The following is a 21293-nucleotide window of genomic DNA, read 5'->3' as shown; positions in this document are numbered from 1 at the left end:
CCTCTGTCCCATAGCCCTGCCTGAAGCCCCACTGAAAGGAGTCCAGAACCAGTGAATTGTCCAGGATGACCCGGAGCTGATCTCAGAAAGGGCAGATTAGAGACGGGGAAATGATTGGCCGTATCATTTTTCTGTAGGTAATAGATGGATAATGAGCGGCGGAGGGAAGGCACCTGAATCAGTGATTGATTTACGATGGACATTAAGGGTTGGCTGATGTGGTCCTTACCTGGGTTTGGCAGCCGGTGGGGACAAGGACCCAGGAGGACACAAAGGATGCCCTCCTCCACAGATCCCAGGATCCTGTTCCTGTCCATCGTGGCAACGAGGTCAACATAGCCCATAAGCAGACAGATGATGTATCAGACATTTCTTGTGACTGACCTGTGTTACAGCTGGCATCCACATCAGAGCCTATACACAATATTTTGTTAACAAAAAGACCTTGGCACACATATCGCATCTAATGGTCTGTTCCTGAGACAATAAAGGTTAAGATTTAGGAGTCAGCAGATGCCAAGATACCTTTAATAATCGGAACGAGCTGATGCAGTGGTCACAGAGAAGTAACATTTCTTTGTGGCTGTCACTGCTGCTTCATATGTCTTCCAAAGGGCTCTATAATATGTTCTGTCAGATTCAGTATGAGTTTTCTGCCAGCGTTATTCTAGATGATGACCAGATCTTTTCAGGCCACCCAGCTCTGTGGTAAAAATGTTTTAAAGCAGCACTTGTTTCTATTATTTTGGGAAGTTTTAATCCACCAATATCATCATCATCGTATCGGCATTGTGTGTAGTATAGCCAGGAGATCCTATGATTGTCTGGCTGCCAAAAGTTCTAGCTCTTTTAGTGTTAACCTCCACTAGGTGGCAAGCTAGCTCCCCAATCTTAAACAACTTGTCACCTGCAATAATACACCTTAGTTGTACATGGACACTGGGACCAGAGCTTGTAGTAAATCCGGATGCTTTGCTGCCACATATACCCAGACGACGTGATCACTGGACCGAACAACATCAACTTCGCCATCTCAGGCTGATTCACTTGCTCATCTTCTATGCCATTAGATGCCCAAAATGCCCTTCCATTCTGTACATAGAGCAAACAGGTCAAACCCTACGCCAAAGGATAAACGGATACGAATCTGACACTAAGAATCACAAGATTGAGAAATCTGTAGGAGGACACTTCAACCTTCCGGGACATTCAGTGGGTGACCTCAAAGTAGCTGTCTTATTGCAAAGGAACTTCTGGAACAGACTGTAAAAGAATATTGCTGAATTAAAAGTCATTACTTGGAACAACCCCCCCCCCAGGATTTAACAGGGATATTGGTTTCTTATCTCACTACATATGCTAATCTCATCCAGTCGTTACATCTGTATTCTCAACAAGAGATCCTCTTTATTTTATTGTATTTTCATTGTATTGCTTACTTGGAATAGTAGATTGGAATAGTAATATAACACAATAAATAGTAGAATGTAATGTAATTTGGAACGGTAGATTGGAATGTATTTCTGTGGTCTGCTGGCAGAGGAGACATAACGCTACATAACCCATCATCCCACCTCAAAGAAAAGGATGCTGTTAGTTACCTCCATGCTTGAGAGAGTCTCAGTTAATTACTGTCCGCATTCCACAATTAAAGCGAGGTCATTTACTCATCATTCTCCAATTTTGATATATTTATTTTCTTCACTATGTTTCCCCCCAGAATTAAATCCAAACAAATGGTGCCCATATAAAACTAAGCTTGTTATTCCTGTTTGGTCCTTGCATCTATTAAACACCTTCATTATGTTGCATGCTAATTTGCTGCTCACCCTCTACCTACATGTGTGGACTGGTAACTTCCATCTCAATGTATCTGAAGAAGTGTGCGTGCGCACAAAAGCTTATACTTTGAATAAAACATTGTGGGTCTGAAAGGTGCCACTTGACTCAAATTTTGTTCTTTTGTTTCAGACGAGCACGGCTATCCACATGAATCTATCCCCATGTGTATAAGTGTAATTTTACAAAAAGAAAAGAAAAGAAAGAAAAGGGTTTTTTTACAGTAAGGGAAGGTGCAAATAAAGTGGATGGATTTTTATGCACAGTTTTCAATATTTACACTTTGATTAAAGTTGCTGTGATTTAATATAATCTGAGCTAGATATTCCTACATACAAGAGAGCTTGGATGTAAATTTTGCCATGAATCGTCCAAATATAAATTCTTAGAATAAAGGGGAAGGGGAAGAGTAAAGGTACGCCAGTTATGAATCCCATCAAGAACAGAATTAGTATTTACATATGAGAGATGTTGAGGGAGGTCAGAAGTTCACATTGACAAACAAAGTGATGACATAGGATAAATACTTCATGAAAATTAATTGATATTGGTACAGGGTTGTACCTCGATAAAACAGGTCAAAATCAGCAAATTAAAATTTCTAAAAAGTCAGTCCTGTGGAGCTGTTGAAAGCTGTAGTGGCTGAGGAAACCCAGGTCTCTGTTTAAGCCAGGATGACACATAGTGTTTTTAATTTTTTTTGTGAGTTCTAGTTCAGCACTTTCACCTTTGAAGTATTTTTGTAGAAGAGTGACTTTAATAGTATATCCAGGGAGATTGTTCCCCCACATTGTTTTCTGAATGTTGTGATCTCTTCTGTCTGATTCACGTCAATCGATTTTCTCATGCAGAAATCAACATGTTTGTCCAATGTTGTCAATAGAAGGGCATTGTTGGAACATGATGTGCACGTGGATGAGCCCAGGATACTGTAAATGATGTTATTCCACTTGATTGAATTGTTACATTTAGATTTCCCCCCTCCCCCCCAAAAATACTTGGCAGTAACTGCCATAATTTGCCAATAATGGCATGTAGGGTCACATTTCTCTGAAGTAATTCCTTCCAAAAATTCTTCTGGATTCCCTCAAAATTCTTCTCATGAGGAACTGTCATTTTTGTTTTGAGGCTGACTATGCAATCAGCCTTTTCAGTGAATGCCACCCAGTTCCCCTCCACATTACAGCCCGGTCCCGCATGGCTTCTGTACATTGAGGTCCTGTGATTCCTGGCACAGCCTTTCTGGAAGCCAAGGAGAACACCTCCTTCCTTTCTCACCAGCAGCAAAACTGTTTGGATTGAAGACAAGATTCAGCGGTACTGGTCAACTCTGATGAGAGAATGGCTCCCCACCCTTTGCTTAACATTTTTAAGTGAGATAGAAACTCTTCGGGCTTCCCTTAAACATGAATCAGGTGTTCCACCTGAGGAATCCTGAAATGTGCCTCACCTTTGTTGTTTTTTAAATTTTCATGCAAACTGTTATTTGTGAGAAGTGTTTTGAAGCTTCTCTTTAAAAAATTAACATGGACGCCCAATTGTCTGCAAACAATTAGGATAAAAGATGTTCTTTCATTTCCGTTTCTAGTTCCAAAGATGCTTATCCTGACTTCTAGGAAGTGTTGGGCGATTGAGCTTCCACAGTTCCCTTTCGTTCAGAGGATATTGTCCTTGTAGAACCAATGACCTTTACAATGCAGGTTTTATGGAAGTCCCTTTTTCCCTACCGATTGTATTGCATGGGATCTCATTTCAAGCTTTTAAGATGGAATGATTGCAGACTTTGTCCAACTGCGGAGATTGGATTACGCTTTCCGTTTCTCAAAGAAAGCTAAGAGATGCATACCTTCTCTCTCTCCAGTAACTTAGATGTGCGGCAGCTGCAGTTTTGTGCCAGAACCACAAAGATCGATGGAACACACTTAATTGGTCTTTATCTTGCCATTACAATTTAACACTTCTTTTGAGGGAGATTTTAAAAGGATACGGTTACTGCCTTTCTAAGGACTCTTGAGTTTGCACTTACCCGTTTCTCGTATCTCTTTCCTCTCATCCCAGTAGAACAGAGCATTCTGCATAGCCACTAATGAATGCAGTAGACATCTGTGTCACTAGATACTAAAGTTTCCAAAGTGCTGAACCTACAGAGGTTAAGAACATTCAGCCACTTCTTAAGGATTACTGAGGTGCAGTGTTAGTGGGGGCGTCTGAGAGCTGACAAGATCCAGCTAGCCTGTCTCATCCGTGTTGGGGCGCACTGTTCTTAGTGATGGCAGTGTGATGACTTCTTAGTGTTCTAAGTGTGATGACTTCTCTTAAGTTCAGTACGTTTCTGCCACTCTAACAGCTTTAATTGTGTATTGGTTTTAACTTGCTGCTGGACGCTTGTGATGTTTGTGTATTCTGCTGTTTTGTTAGCCGCCTGGAATTTGAGAAGATAAAGCAGAGTTAAAGTATTTTAGATAATTACCCAATATGAGTTTTGAGGTGTACCTCCACACCAGTATTGCCTCTTTAAAAAACATGCAAGTCTCTCAGCTCATCTTCAGAGGCTGGAGAAAGGACCATGTGTGAAGCAGATAAGGAAGCAGTTGTCCAGGAATGCTGGGGGAGAGAGGATGCCCAATCAGGAGGCCTTTATCCTCTGGTGATGCTGGGGTGGGAAATGGTGGCGTAAGGAAAGGAGTGAAGTCCAGGAAGAGGCCTTGTGCAGCAAGGGTGCAGGAGGGCAGAGTCAGATTTGAAAGTCTGGGGATTTTTATGGGCAGACCTCAAGAAGGTATTCACGCAACAGTAGTCCAAGGTACTGTGATACTGAGGCGGAGATCCCAATGGCCCTGCACGTTCCATGGTGAGTGTGTGTGTGCGTAAATAAACGAATTGGCTATTTGCTGTTCCTTAATGGCCCCTCAGAATTGCCTAGGGTGACCCCTCCCTTGACTGTGTGTGTGTGTGGGGGGAATCCGTACGGTCACGTGCAGCAGGACCTGGGAGCCTGGCACTGATTCCATAGCAGTTGGCATCTATTAGGGCACAGATGGTATTCATTTATTATTTATTAATTTAAAATGTTTATTAGCCGCCTTTCTATGTTATAAGAACTCAAGGCAGCTTCAACGTCCACAGTAAAATGCATAATAATCAATAATTTAGAACTGCCCATAGGCAGAAGAACTAATCAGCTAATCAAACGCCACTGTGAATAGGACTGTCTTCAGCCACCTCCTAGAGACTGACAGTGAGGAGGACCAGGTGCCCCTCCCTGGGGAGGCTGTCCCATAACCAGAGGGGCTGCCACCGAAAAGGCCCTCTCTTGTCTTCACACCAGACAAGTTTCTTTGGAGGTTGGGACAGTTAAGAGGGTCTCTCCTTGTGATCTTAGTTCCCGGGCAGAGCATATTGGAAAAGACGGGCCTTCAGGTACTCTGGGCCCAAGCCACGTCAGGTTTCAAAGGTCAACAGCAAGACCTTGAATTGTCCTCGGGTGTCAGATTGGAAGCCAGTATGACTGCTGTAAGATTGGGGTTACACAATCCCAGTGACTGGCCCTGACCAACATTCTGCATAGGGTGGTCAGGTCCCTCCTGGTAACCAGCAGGGGATGGGGAGGACTTCCCTGGAGAAAGAAACAGGGCTCAGGTATTTGTGTGTGGGGGGGAAACCCTCTGTGGTAGAAGCTTGGTTTTACCATAGAGTTTTTGCCCACATATCAGAGTGATGCCTGGATGTTGCTGGTGTGATGATGTCACTTCCTATGCAATGCCAGTAATGAGGCCTGGGCCTTCCTCTTTCTCCAAGTGTCTTCCAACTAGCCAGCTGATTGGGAGTGGGGGTGGGGGGACAGGGCCTGGCATTGGGGAGACCCCCCACCTCCACCACAGGGGGTCTGGCAACCCTAATCCTGCAGTAGCTTCAGTCTCTGAACTCTGTCCAAGGGTAGCCCCAAGCAGAGCGCATTGCAGTAGTCCAGTCTAGATGTATGTACAGTAGTAAGCAGGGCTAGTGGGCATCCTATGGGGCTTGTTAAAAATGCATCCCCTTTTCTAGGTTGTTGTTCAGAATGCAAGTACTGCTTGGCCTCACTCATTTGTCTTGTTTCTTTATCTTGTGGTGTGGAGCATCTAAGGGCTACTGAACATGAGATCGATTTCCTACACAGGTATGGTTTCAATAAGCATAAAAGATGATTAGACACGATCTTCCTTGTGGTCTCTGTGAACTCACACCAGCCAGCTCAGGACATATGCAGAATCTACATTTGGAATGTTTTAAAACCAGACTTGTAGATGTGAAACACACACACACACCCCTTTGAGCATGCCCAAGGTGAAGGAATTGTGGCTTCTCAGTCAGGTTTTCGGCCACAGTAACAGCAGCATCAATTGGCATCATTTTTCTGCGAGTTGCCATTTTCAGCATTTTTCTCTCCTTTAGGGTTGCCAGGGATTTAAATTACCTTTAAATCCTGCAGGAGGGGAGGGAGAGGGTCGGCCACAGGGGTGTGCTGTTGGGGGGTGGGGCTTCCCCCACAGGACAGTGGGCTGGTGGCAGGCAGGGCCCCCCGACATTGGGGGATCCCCACCCCCACCTGGTGACTGGCACCCCTCCTCTCCTTTCTCCAGCCCTTCCCTATTTCCCCTCCGTTTCTTCCATCTTTTTTCTTCAGCCTTGTTTATCATCTTTGATTTTGAGGACTCACACACACACACACACGCACACACTGAATGTGGTCCAATGTCCAAGAGGTACCAGCAGTGTGAGGATAAACTATCTTCCTCAGATGGGCTAGACTAGAGTCTTTTTTGCCTGGAACACAGCAGAAGGCAGTGGACAAAGGTTCACAAAGCAAGCCAAACAGGTTCACAAAGCCATCTCATTCTGTCTTCATGTTGGATGCCCTCTTCATGCTGGTGGGGGCTTCCTTCAGACGGGTGGCTTCAGTACTGGCAACTCCAAGTTTCTCTTAAAACTACAAACAACACCCAAACTCTGTTTTGGGCACCCTGCTGCTGCCCCTGACTCCAGAACCCTCAGTTCCGTGAACCGTTCCGGAGCCAGTAAGATGAAGGAGAAGCATCAGCTGACACCTGATGAATAGAGATCCACCCCTCAAGTCATGGCCTTGGTTGCACTTTGGCAGACATCTCTGCCCCGATTGTGTGCCCTGCGCTTCAGTTGCCAGGTCTCATCCCAGACAAGATGAAAGAGTTCATGCCTGTCCCTCATACACTTTGCTGTTTTGGGACCACTCACTTTACATGCAACTCGTTTGATCCTTCTCTGAAGGGCAGCTTGGTGTTTCTTCACAGGCTGTTCTGCATTCTTCCCCATGCAAAGTAGAGCCATCTGCTGCTCCACCAGCGCCTCTCCATTCCTCCCAGGGAGAGATCTCCCATCCCATATCAGGACTCGCCAAGATCCTGGGTTTGATATATATCTCTTGATAGCAGACCTAAGAGGCTTACCCTACCTCGGACCACCATGGATTGATCATAACTCCTTCAGCACAGGGTCAGAACATGCAATTGTATCCTGAATTTTTGCAGGATAGTGATTGCATGTCCAGAGCTTTGGTGGAAAGTGCTGTCAAGTCACAACCAACTAACGGTAAACCTGCAGGGTTTTCAAGGCAGGAGCCATTCAGAGGTGGTTTGCCCTTGCCTGCCTCTGCATAGTGACTCTGGACTTCCTGGGTGGTCTCCCATCCAAGTACTAACCAGGGTCAACCTGCTTAGCTTCTGAGGTCTGACAAAACCTGGCCCTCCAGGTCATACAGAAGATATAATCGATGTTTAGTATCATGGCTATGGCCAGAAATACAGGGGAGCAGTTGGGGGTCTCCACTGAAAAGATCATGGAGGATGCTTCTGCAGGCCAGACCTGGACCCAGCTCACTTTCCCAGCAGATGTGCATTTTTTAAAAAATTTATCAGGGGCCCAGTCCCTCTTGGCATTGTGGGGTGTGTGTGTGTAAGGGAATCCTGCCTTCTTTCATGTAACTTTTCCAAGCTGAAATGGCCCCAAGAGGTTTTTCCCCTCCTTTTCACGGCCTCAAGAGCCCCTCCTTCCTCCACACCACAGTCCCAAGCTGAATCAGACTTTGGCTGCTTTTCAAAATGACATTCCCTACAGCTACTGTGTGGTTGCGGGGAAGTGAGCCTCTTTAAAAAGCATCATGTCTGGTTTGGCCCTGAGATATGCCAGATGGAGAGCTCAGAAATCCAGGATAGCACAGTCTTGCGGAGGGACAGAGAAGAAAGGAGCTACAGACTAATATGTTCTCTAATAGATATAATGTGTGCTGGGACCCAGGTGTGAGAAGCACCTGAGAATGGCTAAAAGTCCAACTAATTGCAGAAGTGATATTGTAATTCAAAGACAGTCTTATGTATGAGAAACTTAAAATAATTAAAGATACACAAGTATCTTAGTCTGCTATGATGGACCCCTGCTGCCGCTTCACTGTGAAGCAGATTTTCTCCACCAAAATTCTTAGTTCCCTTCAGGTACTGAGCTGGCCCCCTAGTAGTGTGATAATATTTGTGGTTTTATACATCTGAATTTGACTCTGACAGAGTCTAATCTAGCTTTTGCCCAGCCCAGTCAGGAGAAAATAGGAGCCCCCTTTTTTTAGGTCACTTGAAATGGCACTGGAGACTGGAGCGAACGATAATAAAGATTTTATCTAATAGGCAGGGATGGTATGGAATAGTCAGGTACTGGAAAGGCTGAGGTAAATGTCGTTGGTAAAATCGTATATTTTTCAGATGACAGACAAGGTGGTGTTGTAGCAGCTTATTTTCACAAATTCTTGGTTCTTATCTGTGAGAGATAATTGACTAAGTACTTTGGTTTCAGTTACAATGTTTCTGTATATATTTTCCTAATAACTGTTCAGGTTTTCTGGAAAGGTATTTTAGTGTATCAGATTCCTTCCCCTTTTCTGAAATCACAATGTGTCCTCTTCCCCCCGAGTAATCTATAACGTTCCCTTTCACCACAGACCAGGAACTGCCTCAGTGCCGATTCCCTGTACAACTGGACAGGACTCATCTCTCTTCCCTGAAAATATATCCCTGTTCCTTTTGGCCTGACTGGGAGCTTCAGCCCGCTGCCCAGCCGCTCAGCCAAGATCTCCAGCCCCAGTTCTTGGCTTCTGTGTGAAAACGAACGTCAGCTGTAGCTGACACTAGACCCTGAATTCTTAGATTGAATTCTTCCTCAGGTTTGAAAAAAGCTGAGACCGGGTCAAGGAGGTGAACCTCCGGGCAGATGTTTAGTCAGACATCGACTCCTGTAGCTGAACTTTTGCTTTACAGAGCAGCAACTGCCGCCGAAGTGGACTCTCTGACTGCCTATGTAGCCTTCCTCAGCTGGTGCCGGCCCGTCAGAGGAGAGGAGCTGCCTGCCGCTCAGGATCAGCATTCTAGAGCACAGTCAACTATTCCCCTCCCTTCTCTGATTCTGCTACATTAGGGAAACAGCGTTTTAAATGTAGTCCGTCACATCTGCCAAGAATGTGAGCCCTCTCCATTGGAACAGATGGCTATTTTTAGAAGATGATTTTGAAAACCTGTAAATGTATCAGTCTGATTTGATTGTCAGCTTCGTCTCAGAAGAGGCTCTTTACCTTCTGGTCTTCTTAGGGCTCATGTAACCACTCTCATTTAATTAGCTCTGTGGAATTAATGGACGGCATTACATTCTTTTACGTGAGTTCACCTTAAAGATGCCAATAGTTGTATTTTAATAAAAAGATAAACGGAAGCAAAGATTCTCTAATTTATTAATAGTATCACTTGTGTACTGTACAGCCCCCCCCCAAAAAAAAAACCCCACAGTGTTGTTCAGGTACACTGTAAGGCTGTGATCACACACACTAAGTAATCCACTTTCAATCCACTTTCAATGCACTTTCCAACTGGATTTTGCCAGTTCGCACAGTAAAATCCAGTTGGAAAGTGCAGCACTGAAAGTGGATTATTCAGTGTGTGTAACTTAGAAGATGATTTTGAAAACCTGTAAATGTATCAGTCTGATTTGATTGTCAGCTTCGTCTCAGAAGAGGCTCTTTACCTTCTGGTCTTCTTAGGGCTCATGTAACCACTCTCATTTAATTAGCTCTGTGGAATTAATGGACGGCATTACATTCTTTTACGTGAGTTCACCTTAAAGATGCCAATAGTTGTATTTTAATAAAAAGATAAACGGAAGCAAAGATTCTCTAATTTATTAATAGTATCACTTGTGTACTGTACAGCCCCCCCCCAAAAAAAAAACCCCACAGTGTTGTTCAGGTACACTGTAAGGCTGTGATCACACACACTAAGTAATCCACTTTCAATCCACTTTCAATGCACTTTCCAACTGGATTTTGCCAGTTCGCACAGTAAAATCCAGTTGGAAAGTGCAGCACTGAAAGTGGATTATTCAGTGTGTGTAACCTCACCCTACGTGCCAAAAGATAAACAATTTATCACTACAGATCTTTGCTAGCACTTTATAATATTGAATGGTTTTAGAAGGTTATTATGGTGTTATAATTGTTATTTATGTGTTTTATCTCTTATGTAAGCCACCCTGAGCCGGGGTATAAATTGAACAAACAAAAATAAATAAGGTAAAATAAATACAGGGGTCTCCAATCTTTTTCAGCCTGCAGGCACCTAGGAGGTTCCGACATTGCGTGGTGGCTACAGCTATAAAATGGCTGCCGCAGGAAGAGGACCCAGCCAGGTGGCTGCTGCAGCTGACCTTCAGTCACACAGGGGAGGCCCTTGTGCTGTGGTGGCAGCTGCTGCCCAAGCAAGATTTTTGGAGAATCTGCACAACCAATCAAATCTCCAATGGCCAATCAGAATCCTTTGCTGGGCAAAAGCCCCACCTGCCCCTGTCCACTTTCTAAAAACACGTGATGGGCACCATATTGTTGGGGACCCCAGTCTAATATACAGGGACATTAAGTAGCCACCCAGGGCTTCTTAAGTGCACACCTATATCTGAATTGAAGTCATCTGGAATAAATGGTCAGCAGGCAGCATTCCAGTCACTGCTTCCTGCAACGAGATCAAGGAGCTCCCGGCTCCTTACAATAACCTTGTGAGGTAGGCTAGACTGAGCAAGTTACTCTCCACGGCCACCCAGACAAGCATGGTGGCATACTAACCTGACCTCACGTCTCCTCAACCCTAGTTCAGTGCTCTAACCACAAATCCACAGCAGCTCTTTCTGTTCAGACTGACCGTCTACGCAGGGCTAAAAATCATGCCCATGTAGGAAGATCACCTGAGAAGCTGTGTGGGAGAACGGCCAAACTTTGCCCTCATTTCCATCATGCTTTTTTCACCTTTGGTAGCCAAATACCATTAAAACCAGAATTGCCACCTTTTTTCTGGTTTGGGCACTGTGCCCTTCAGTGCTTTGGCAGACAGAAATGCCCACAGGCACCTCTGGCTCGAAGCAGGCAAAGTTCCTGCCTGCTGTGCCTCTGTCGCTACAAGAATCCTGGCTCAGTGCAGAAGTCGGGTTTCCCAAACTCTCCGAGCCCCTGTTTGAGGGGTTCAGAGTGCCAAATACTCGCAGGCTCCCCCATTGTCCTCTCTGCAAGTTCTCCTTCCTGGCATTTTACCCGGGCGTCATGTTCTGCCTGGCTTTGCACTTGACCTAGCCGTGCTTATTGGCAGCCTCCATCAGACAAATGCATCTGGTTAGCTCCTGTTGGAGACAAGAATGCTGGACTCGGTCTGCTCCAGCAAGGTGAGCCTTCTGCTCTAGTTAAGGAAAGGGGCATCAGTGCTGCGATGCAGATACTGGGAGAGGTTATGGTCCAGAGTCTGTCCCTTCGGGTGGCCAGCCCTGGGTTGGGAAATCCCGGGAGACTCTGGGGGTGGAGCCTGGGGAAGGCGGGGCCTGGGGACGCGAGGGACTCCGTAGAGTCCATCCTCCAATCCAGGAGGACTGATCTCTGTACTCTGGAGACTGATTGTGATAGTGGGAGGTCTTCGGGCCCCACTAGGCAAAAAGGGTGGCCGTTCTACTCCGGATTCTTTCCCGCTTAAGTTACTCAGTGCCTGGGGCTGTTCTGGGCTCGACAAGCCAGGCACTGTGAGGAGGAGATTACCTCCGGTTAGTTTCAGCTGCCCGCTGTGCTGACCCGGTTTTGATTTCTCATCCTGTTCTGCAGCCCCGTCTCCCGTCACGAATGTGAAAAAGGGGAAAGTTGGCAAAAACAGCATCTCGCTCTCCTGGCAGGAGCCAGACCGACCCAACGGCATCATTCTGGAGTATGAAATCAAATACTTTGAAAAGGTGCGCTCCTCCGTTCTTCTCTGGGAATGGTAATCGCTGTGGAAAGGAGAGGAGAGCTTGTGTGCCTAGATGAGTGTCAGCCTGATTACTAGACGGGAAGCGATTAGGAAGTCCTGAAGTCCGTGCGTGTGTGATGTTTCTCATTAGTGTGCCACATCTGTTGAATAAATACATTAAAGCTGCCTGTCAGCTTCTTCTGCCATTGTATTGTATTACAATTAAAGCAACTAATTGCCTAGGACTAGCGAGGTGCGTGGGAACCGGCACCCCTGTTGCTTCTTCACCGGATGTCATGTCATCTCCCTCCTCTTATTCCAGTAGTATTTGGCATTTAGATAGTGCTCTTGAGTCTTTGAAGAGCTTCAAGCCCATCCTCTTCTACTCCTCAAAGCCACCCTGCAGTTATCCCCATATTACAAGAGGGACGACTGAGGCTGAGAGAGTTCGGTTGGCTTAGAGGCCTCTGTCAGGCTAAGCAAACCAGGTGTTGCATGTGGCCTGAGGCCAGACATGAATGCCCATCTGGACTCGCAATCACACCCAAGGGGTGTGCAGCTTGCCTTAAAATGGCTCCAGGGGGAGGGGCACAAAAGGACCTCAGAAGAGCCATGCTGGATCAGTCCATCTAGTCCAGCATCCTGTCTCTCACACAGTGGCCAGCCAGTTCCTTTGGAGATCCAACAGTAGGACATAGATGCCGAGGCCTTCCCCCGATGTTACCTCCTGGCACTGGGATTCAGAGGCTGAGTGCCTTTGGATGTGGAGGTTCCGTTTAGTCACCGTGGCTAGTAACCACTGATAGACCTCTCCTCCATCAATCCGTCTCATCCCCTTTTAAAGTTGTCTCTGCCCATGGCCATCCCTACATCCTCTGGCAGCAAATTCCACATTTTCATTACTCAGTTGGGTGAAGAAGTATTTAAAGGAGAGAGGAGGGGCTTGTAGCTTCCCTCCTGTGCCATGTTTGCCAGCAGAGCCCCCCTTCCCCCCTCACAGCACTCCAGAGCCCAATGGGCTATTCTAAAAGCAAGTTTTGGTGTGACAGTGAGTCTGACTCATGTCACATGTAATGCTTTGTTTCGACCTTGCTAACAACACATTTTGTGTAGGTCCAGGATCTCATTTTCTCTTGTCTCTGTACAGATGTCGGGTGAAGCCAGAGCTTAATTAAATGGGAGACAGGGTGATCATCCGGCCACCAAACTAACAGTGGTTCTTCTGGAGCCGGTCAAATGAGGATCTTGAAGCCATGATTTGAAGTTGGCTTATTAGCCATAGTTACTTTTAACTCTGCTTTGTCTGATGTACAAGTACATGAACATACCTGAAGCTGCCTTATACTGAATCAGACTCCTGGTCCATCAAGTTCAGTATTGTGTACTCAGACTGGCAGGGGCTCTCCAGGGGCTCAGGCCAAAGTCTTCCACATCACCTCTTGCCCAGTCCTTTCAACTGGAGATGCCGGGGATTGAACCTGGGACCTTCTGCATGTCAAGCAGAGGCTTCTTCCCTGATGCCATCTGCACTTTCATGCAAGCCAGGATCCCGGCTGGGTCCCTATGGGAGAGACAAGGGAAAGAACTAAGGAGATGAAGCCAGTATTATTAAGGCAAATGAGCATTTCAGCACTTGCATGTGAGATAAAGCCTGGTTTTACAGGCTAACCATTATTAAACTGGATTATTGTTTTGTGTTAGGTCTGAACTGAGCTATTATGAGCCAGTGGAGAAGTTTCCATAAAAACTGACCTTTCTAAAGCATTGAACATGATGCTTGAAACTGGATGCACAATTGCTGTAGCAGAAAGAAGGACAGCACTTTTCATTCTTATGGTGTTGCCATCAAACACATAATGCATATTGTTGCCAAAATTAGTCACATTTAAATAATAAGCTCCCCTAACCAGGCCAGCCCGATCATGTCAGATCTTGAGAGCTAAACTTGGTCAGCCCTGGTTAGTATTTGGATGGGAGACCACCCAGGAAGTCCAGAGCCATGACACAGAGGCAGGCAAGGGCAAAACCACCTCTGTCTGAAGGTCTCTTGTCTTGAAAACCCCACCAGGGGTCACTGTGAGTCAGCTGCGACTTGGTGGCAAAAAACAAACAAACACAAGGACACCCAATAAACATATCCGGGAAATAACATTTGATGTGGCTAGAGCATAAGAATGATATAATACCGTATATTCTTATAGAAATCTTTCTTACACTACATTTGTCTTGAAAAGGATTTGAGTCATTCCAAAAGGGGGGGGGGAATCATAGGTTGTGTTTTTTTTTGTAATGCTCCCCCAGATTTCCCATTTTCCCCTGTCTTCCCAGTCCTAGGCTGCCATCACAACCCACAGTAAATAATCCACTTCCAATCCACTTCCAGTGCTGCACTTTCCAACTGGATTTTGCCAGTTCACATAGTAAAAATCCAGTTGGAAAGTGCAGCACTGGAAGTGGACTGAAAGTGGATTATTTAGGGTGTGTGACCACAGTCCTAGTTTGACATGTTAGCCATGGTAACCGGAAAAAAGCCCACAGGAAAAAAAGCACGGTCATAAATGCTCACAGGGAAAAAAGCCCACATGGGAAAATGCGCACACGGAAAACTGCCCACATGCAAAAAAGCTGACATGCAAAAAAGCCCAAACATAAAAAAGCCCACGCAGAAAAAAAGCCCACATGGAAAGAAGACCATGTAAAGTGCCATAGATGTTTATAATGGTGGATAACCATTAATCTCCATTTATGAGAATGAACAGGTATTACCTATATTTTATGTTGTTATTTTAGGATTAAAATATGTCATATTTGCATGCAAGAATTTGTGTTGTGATTTTATCAAATATAATTAAATAATAATATTGCTATGTTATTGGTAAATTACTTCATTGTACGAAGAGGGCTTTAATGTTCTTGAGTGTAAAGGCTTGGAGGGGAAAATACAGGAAATAAAAGTGACCATTTTGTTATCAATGAATTTTAATAAAAAGGAAAAACAATAACAACAGAAACTGAACTCTATATAGAAATATATTTAAATAAAATTAAATACTTTAAATTTATTAATTTACCATTTGTCAACCTTTGTAATGTTGGGATGCAGTAATTTCTAAAGTAAAGACAGAGGTTAAATTATGTATAGACTGTCTAGTATACACAGCTTTTGAACAACTATATGGCTCAAAATTCTTCAAATAATTAATATTATTTACTTATTTGTTATTAAAAATTAAAACCATAAGATAACAAAACCTTAAGATTACATTAAAATAAGTCAATTTCCTAGCTCAATTTCCCTTTACTTGTATTTACAGTGTGGTACATCCAGTGACCACAAGAAAAGACTACCTAACCCTAACAGTAAAAGCAACAGGTATTTAACAACAACATATAGTGTGCTACACCCAGTGACCATGACAAAAGACTATCTAACCTTAATAGTAAAAGCAACGATTATTTAACAGCAACATTTAATAACAATAATATTAACAATAATTTAATAACAGCAACAATAATAACAACTCAGATATAATTCTTGATTGCAAATTAGCCAATCTCCTTAAGTAATTAAGTTTATCTTCCGCCTGCTCATATTGCTGCACAAAAAGTGGCAACCATGTCATGTATTGCCTCTTATTTCCTCTTTTTCACCTCTAGGCGACCTGCCTGCGCATTAGCCAGTGTTAGTTTGTGGCAAATCTGGTTCCTCCGCAGTCTGTCAGACAGAGACCACACACTGGGAGGACTGCTGTGGAAAAAGGAATTAAGAGCACTATGTGATATGGTTGCCACTTCTGTTATTATTTGTTATTTAATGTTATCTTATGGTTCTGTTATCTTATAATAATACCTGTTCATTCTCATAAATGAAGATGAATGGTTATCCACAGGGGTCATTTCCTGCAGGAGCGCACAGGAGCAGAGCTCCGGCAGTAAAGAGCCCAGGGGACGGGCACATGCAACAAGCCCCACCCCCTGCTCCCAGCAGCCCCAGGCTATGAGGAGCAAGAAGCCTCTTTCTTTCTTTCTTTCTTTCTTTCTTTCTTTCTTTCTTTCTTTCTTTCTTTCTTTCTTTCTTTCTTTCTTTCTTTCTTTCTTTCTTTCTTTCTTTCTTCACAGATCTGTGCGTCCCTCCCCATAGCTAGCAATCCAAAACATTCCAGTAGCACCTTTAAGATCAAGTTTTATTCAGGTACAAGCTCTCCCTCCTCTGCGAGGACAGATCTGCACGTTCCCCCCCCCCCAAATAGCTAGCAATCCAAAATAGTCCAGTGGAGCCTGAGCGGTGGGTGTTGCCTTCTGACACACTTCTGGTGACGTCAGGGGGTGTGGCATATGCAAATGTTATGCTAATGAGTTATGCTAATGAGCTCCTGCACCTCTTTTTCTACGAAATGACCCCTGGTTATCCACCATTGTAAATATCTATGGCGCTTTACATGGTCTTCTTTCTGTGTGGGCTTTTTAATGTATGGGCTTTTTTCTGTGCGAGCTTTTCCCCATGTGGTCTTCTTTCCATGTGTTTTTTTTTCTCCTGTGGGCTTTTTTCATAGAACCGCTAACCACTACAGCTGTGTGGCAAGATGCTTTTCAAGGGTGTGAAGGGAGATACAAATACCTCTGTTCAGAGTAATAATTTATCCCTTTACAAAGTACTGACAATACTTTCAGACCAAGCCAGTAAATAGTTGTTTTTGTAATTTTATTTTATATTTGTTGTCAAGTTGCAGCTGGTTTACAGCAATCCCTTAGAGTTTTCAAGGCAATAGACCAGGGGTGTCAAACATGCGGCCCGTGGGCTGGATCAGGCTCCCGGAGGGCTTCTAGCAGGCCCATAGTGGAACTGGCTGCTTCTTCTTCCAGTTCTTCTGCTGCTGCATCATTGTAGGTTTGCAGGTTACAGACACACACCTGAACAGCATACTCAAGATTGCAACAGCACAGACATTTTGATGTAATAATTCAGAGCAACAGGTGTCAGTTATCAGACACTGCTAAATAAACAAAATATTCCAAGAGTGCTAATGCCTTAAACATGTTTTTAAGTTAAAAAAACCCGTTTGTGTCCTTCATAAAGTTTATATCTCCACTATCTGGCATTACATTTAATACACACATGGCCCGGCCCAACAGGGTCTCATGCAGTGTTCCCTCTAAGCTGAGTTAGTGTGAGCCAGCTCACAATTTTCTACCCTCCAGCTCACACATTTTTGTCTCCGCTCAGGAAGGAGGGTTCCAGAGCAAACTAATGTATGCAGCAGCCAAATCACTGGCTCACCACTTTAATGCCAGTAGCTCACAAGGTAGAATTCTTGCTCACAAGACTCCACAGCTTAGAGGGAACATTGGTCAGATCCAGCCCTCCTAACAAACAGGTTCGACACCCCTGCAGTAGACGTTCAGAGGCACTTGACCATTGCCTGGTTTTCATTGTGTTTTTGTTAGTGGTCATCAGCAAGAGCATCCTGCCGTCCATTATGGAAGCTTGGGTTTTAAAATGATATGGAAGTTAATCTATCGGGGCTTCTGCCCAGAAGAGTTTTGCCCTTCTTTGGAGTGGTGTTGTGTACATTGGATAGTGTGCTTTTCTTCTTCATGAAATACCTTTGGCTGGGAGAAGGAGAATATAACTTATGGGCTTGCCACTTGCCCAGATGTGTGCTTGCAAAGTGACAGCAACAGTTGGGTCTTGTGACAGGCGCCCTGAGCAGCTTGTGAGTGGAGACAATGGGCTCGTCCACATTCTCATTTGCATTCCTTGTGTTGCTTGCTTCATTGTTGTTGTTGTTTTGTTCTTTTCTGCTCGTGTTTTGCTCCTTCTAGTGGTTGATGTGATAATACATTGCTGCATGTCCGGCATATTTCCCTGCACTTTAAATCTATAGGTAGATAGGCTGTACATGCAGCAATTTAATATTGAATTGACTGCTACAGGGAAGAAAACACGTGCAGAATAGGGAAAAACAACAACAACACACAATGAAAATGAAATGTGGAAGAGCCCAATGACGGGGGGGAGGGAGGGGGCAATGGGGGGTGAGATGCCAAAAACTAAATTAAAATACGTACATATTTGAAGCTATTTCTTTCAAGTACATTTTTTAATTGCATACCCAATTATTATTGTCTGGGGAATCTCTGAATCTTAGTGTTACAGAAGTGTATAGTTGTGAGGCTGCAAGACTCTTCCCCATAGTCAGTACAGACACCAGAACACAATTGGGGACAAACTGAAACAGCAAAAATGTGGGCCCATCTTGAGATACTCGTTGGACTTTCCATAGATCAGGTTTAATCTCATGGAGGACCACCACAAGACGGCTGCAAATTCAACCCAAAGAGGATTTCAAGACCCTCCCCTGGTCACTTGCTTACTCCCTCTCCGTGTGCAGACCTTTCTTGTCTTAGCATGAAAGACTGTGATGTCTGCATCAAGGTTAATGCTGGATACAGTCAGCTCTCAATTAGTATTTTAAGTAGGGATAATCATGAAATCCAGTTAGAGCAGATTTCACAATCAAATCTTGGACTTCTCTATTGAACCATTCACCTTATCTGAAACTGTGCGGCAAACTTGGCTGAAGTTGACCGTAATTAGCCTTGGCGCAGATATAACTCTGCATCATGAAGAACACGAGGAAGGGAAGGGAGGTGGGAAAGGACACCTGCCAGTCTGCGCCCAAACATTTATGCACGGTTAAGAGATGGGAGCATTACACCGGTTACTCTGTAACAACTGCCACCAAGCTTGTCCTTGCTATTTCAATGTTTGCCCTTGCTCTGTGTTTATGCCTGTCTGGGTGTGTGACAACAAAGGACCAAGAGACCAGCTACACCATCATCAAATCCAAGGAAACCACAGTCACTGCCGATGGCTTGAAACCAGCTTCCACATACATCTTCCAGATCCGAGCGCGCACTGCAGCAGGATATGGTGGCTTCAGCCGGAGATTTGAGTTTGAAACCAGCCCAGTGTGTAAGTCGTCTTAATTATTGCCCGCCTTTGTCGTTGTCATTGTTTCTTTAAGAGAGAGAGAGAGAGAGAGAGAGAGAGAGAGAGAGAGAGTCAGCAGAGGGTTTGCCAGACCCCTCCATCTCTCCCCTGATCCTTCTGTTGTGCTCAAATGCATCAGTCTTTAGTGCAAAGTTTGAGTCCAGTGGCACCTTTAAGACCAACAAAGTCTGGCCTTAAATAATTCTGGTCTTAAATAACTGTTGGTCATGAAGTTGCCAGTGGACTCAAACTTTGTTCTGTTGCTTCAGACCTGTTGCTGCCCACCTGAATCAGTTTTTAGTGCCGCTCAGCAGGGTGACCTGTCTACCCCAACTTTTGTTCCTCATACAGCCTGTTGAGAGATAAGACACAGGGCGGTATTTAAATGTAGGGTGTCAAATGTTAACAGAATCAGTTTTTAGTACCGCTCAGCAGGGTGACCTGTTGAGAGATAAGACATAGGGCAGTATTTAAATGTAGGGTGTCAAATGTTAAATTGTGGGTTCAAGAGGCTATCGTGATTTCAGCATAGCTCTTTATTGCAGTAACATTAAGAACAACAACACACGTGGTGAGCTGCATCCATATACAAAACCCCCAGTCCCAAACACACCCCACGTGGTGAGCTGCATCTACCCCCAGTCCCAAACACACCCACAAAAGGCACATCAAACCTGACAGTTAAGGAACTTCCCATCTATGTCCTTTATATGGCTGAATTGTTGCCATTTTCTCAACACCTTTTTAAAAAACTGCTGTGTTCTTTATTGCCAGATATAGTCTTTGGGATCTTAATTAGCTGCTGTCTTGCCTGAAGGAAGTTCCGGACACTGCCATAGGCAGAACGCTTCGTACTCAGCACTAGCGCAGTTAGGGACCAAATGAACACGTTTACCAACTCCGGGTGGGGGAAATATCTGGGGATTCTATATAGACAACCCTGTGTGAAGTTCCTCTTTCCTCCTTTAGCGCCTAGGAGCTGGGGCATCGACCCCTGGCATGCATGAACAGTGACACGCTGAACTGCCAGATGAATTTGCTGGGGGCTGGTTCTCTGCCTAAGAGACCAAGACTCAGCTCGCTCCCACGGTGTCCAGCCAAGTCGCCCCCCCCACCCCCATGTCCTCCCTGCTTTGATTTGTTGACACATCAGCATCTTCACCTGGCAGATGTTGCAGCTCTTTTGGCACCTGGGCAAAGAAGGCTGCATTCCCCTGGTCTAGCACAACTCATTCTGCCTCCTGATATCACTACTCGGTACATCTCTCTGCCCCCACATTGGCTGCCATTGTGGTGCGGACAAGGAAATACAAAGTAAGTTGAGCCGGATGTTATAGAAGGAGTGGGGAGAAATCCATAATGGTAAGACCAAGTGCCCTCTAGGGGGTTCTTTTAAAATTACACGGTTAGAACTAAAGGTCTTACCTCTGTTGCTTATTTATGTACAGTAGGATTGCCAGGCATCCCCCCCCCCGGGAGGGAAATGGCCCACCCCTGGTCAGATGGCTGGCTGGTGGGCTAGCTGGAAGTGGGAGGAGTCCTAGCACGGAGTGGCAGCAACGTTGCCAATGACACAGCAACGCCACTTGCATCACGTACAAGAGGTGACATCATTGTGTCTCCAGCAATGCAGGATGCTCTGGTACTTGGGCAAAAACTCTGTTGTAAAAAGGGCTTCTGTCAAGAGAGTTTTTGTCCAAATACCAGAGCATCCTGCATTGCTGGCAATGTGGTGATGTCACTTCTGGTGCACATCGGAAGTGACATTGCTGTGTGACTGGTGGCATCACTGTCATGCCAGGCTAGGCCTTTCCTTGCTGCCAGTAAGTATCACACACACACACACTGGTTGCCAGGGGGACCTGACAACCTGTCGAGCACAGTCCTGTAAAGAAACATTATCATAGGAGCTCATAATATCATATCATATCATATCATATGGATCATTTTGTAGAAAAAGAGGTGCAGGAGCTCATTAGCATAACTCATTAGCATAACTTATTTGCATATGCCACACCCCCTGCCGTCACCAGAAGTCTGTCAGAAGGCAGCACCCACCGCTCAGGCTCCACCCCAAAAATCTCCAGGTATTTCCCAACTCAGATTCAAACCTGGGTCTCCCAAATCCTTGTCTGGAACACTAACCACTACACAAC

At 44.9% G+C, this 21293-nt stretch overlaps 1 protein-coding gene across 1 annotated transcript in view; it reads left to right on the top strand.

Annotated features, from left to right (window-relative positions):
* The window catches only part of EPHA5 (EPH receptor A5), a 274966-nt gene that overhangs the window by 179357 nt on the left and 74316 nt on the right, over positions 1 to 21293 (top strand). Inside the window, exons 6-7 of the mRNA XM_015418676.1 lie at positions 12023 to 12147; positions 18960 to 19119. Coding sequence (XP_015274162.1) covers positions 12023 to 12147; positions 18960 to 19119 — 285 coding nt within the window. The remainder of the gene's footprint in view (positions 1 to 12022; positions 12148 to 18959; positions 19120 to 21293) is intronic.

This window comes from Gekko japonicus, unplaced genomic scaffold, assembly GCF_001447785.1.
Source record: "Gekko japonicus isolate JY-2015 unplaced genomic scaffold, Gekko_japonicus_V1.1 scaffold583, whole genome shotgun sequence".
Classification (NCBI taxonomy): domain Eukaryota; kingdom Metazoa; phylum Chordata; class Lepidosauria; order Squamata; family Gekkonidae; genus Gekko; species Gekko japonicus.
Note: the sequence above shows the minus strand (reverse complement) of the source record. Positions and strands in the feature narration are given on the sequence as shown.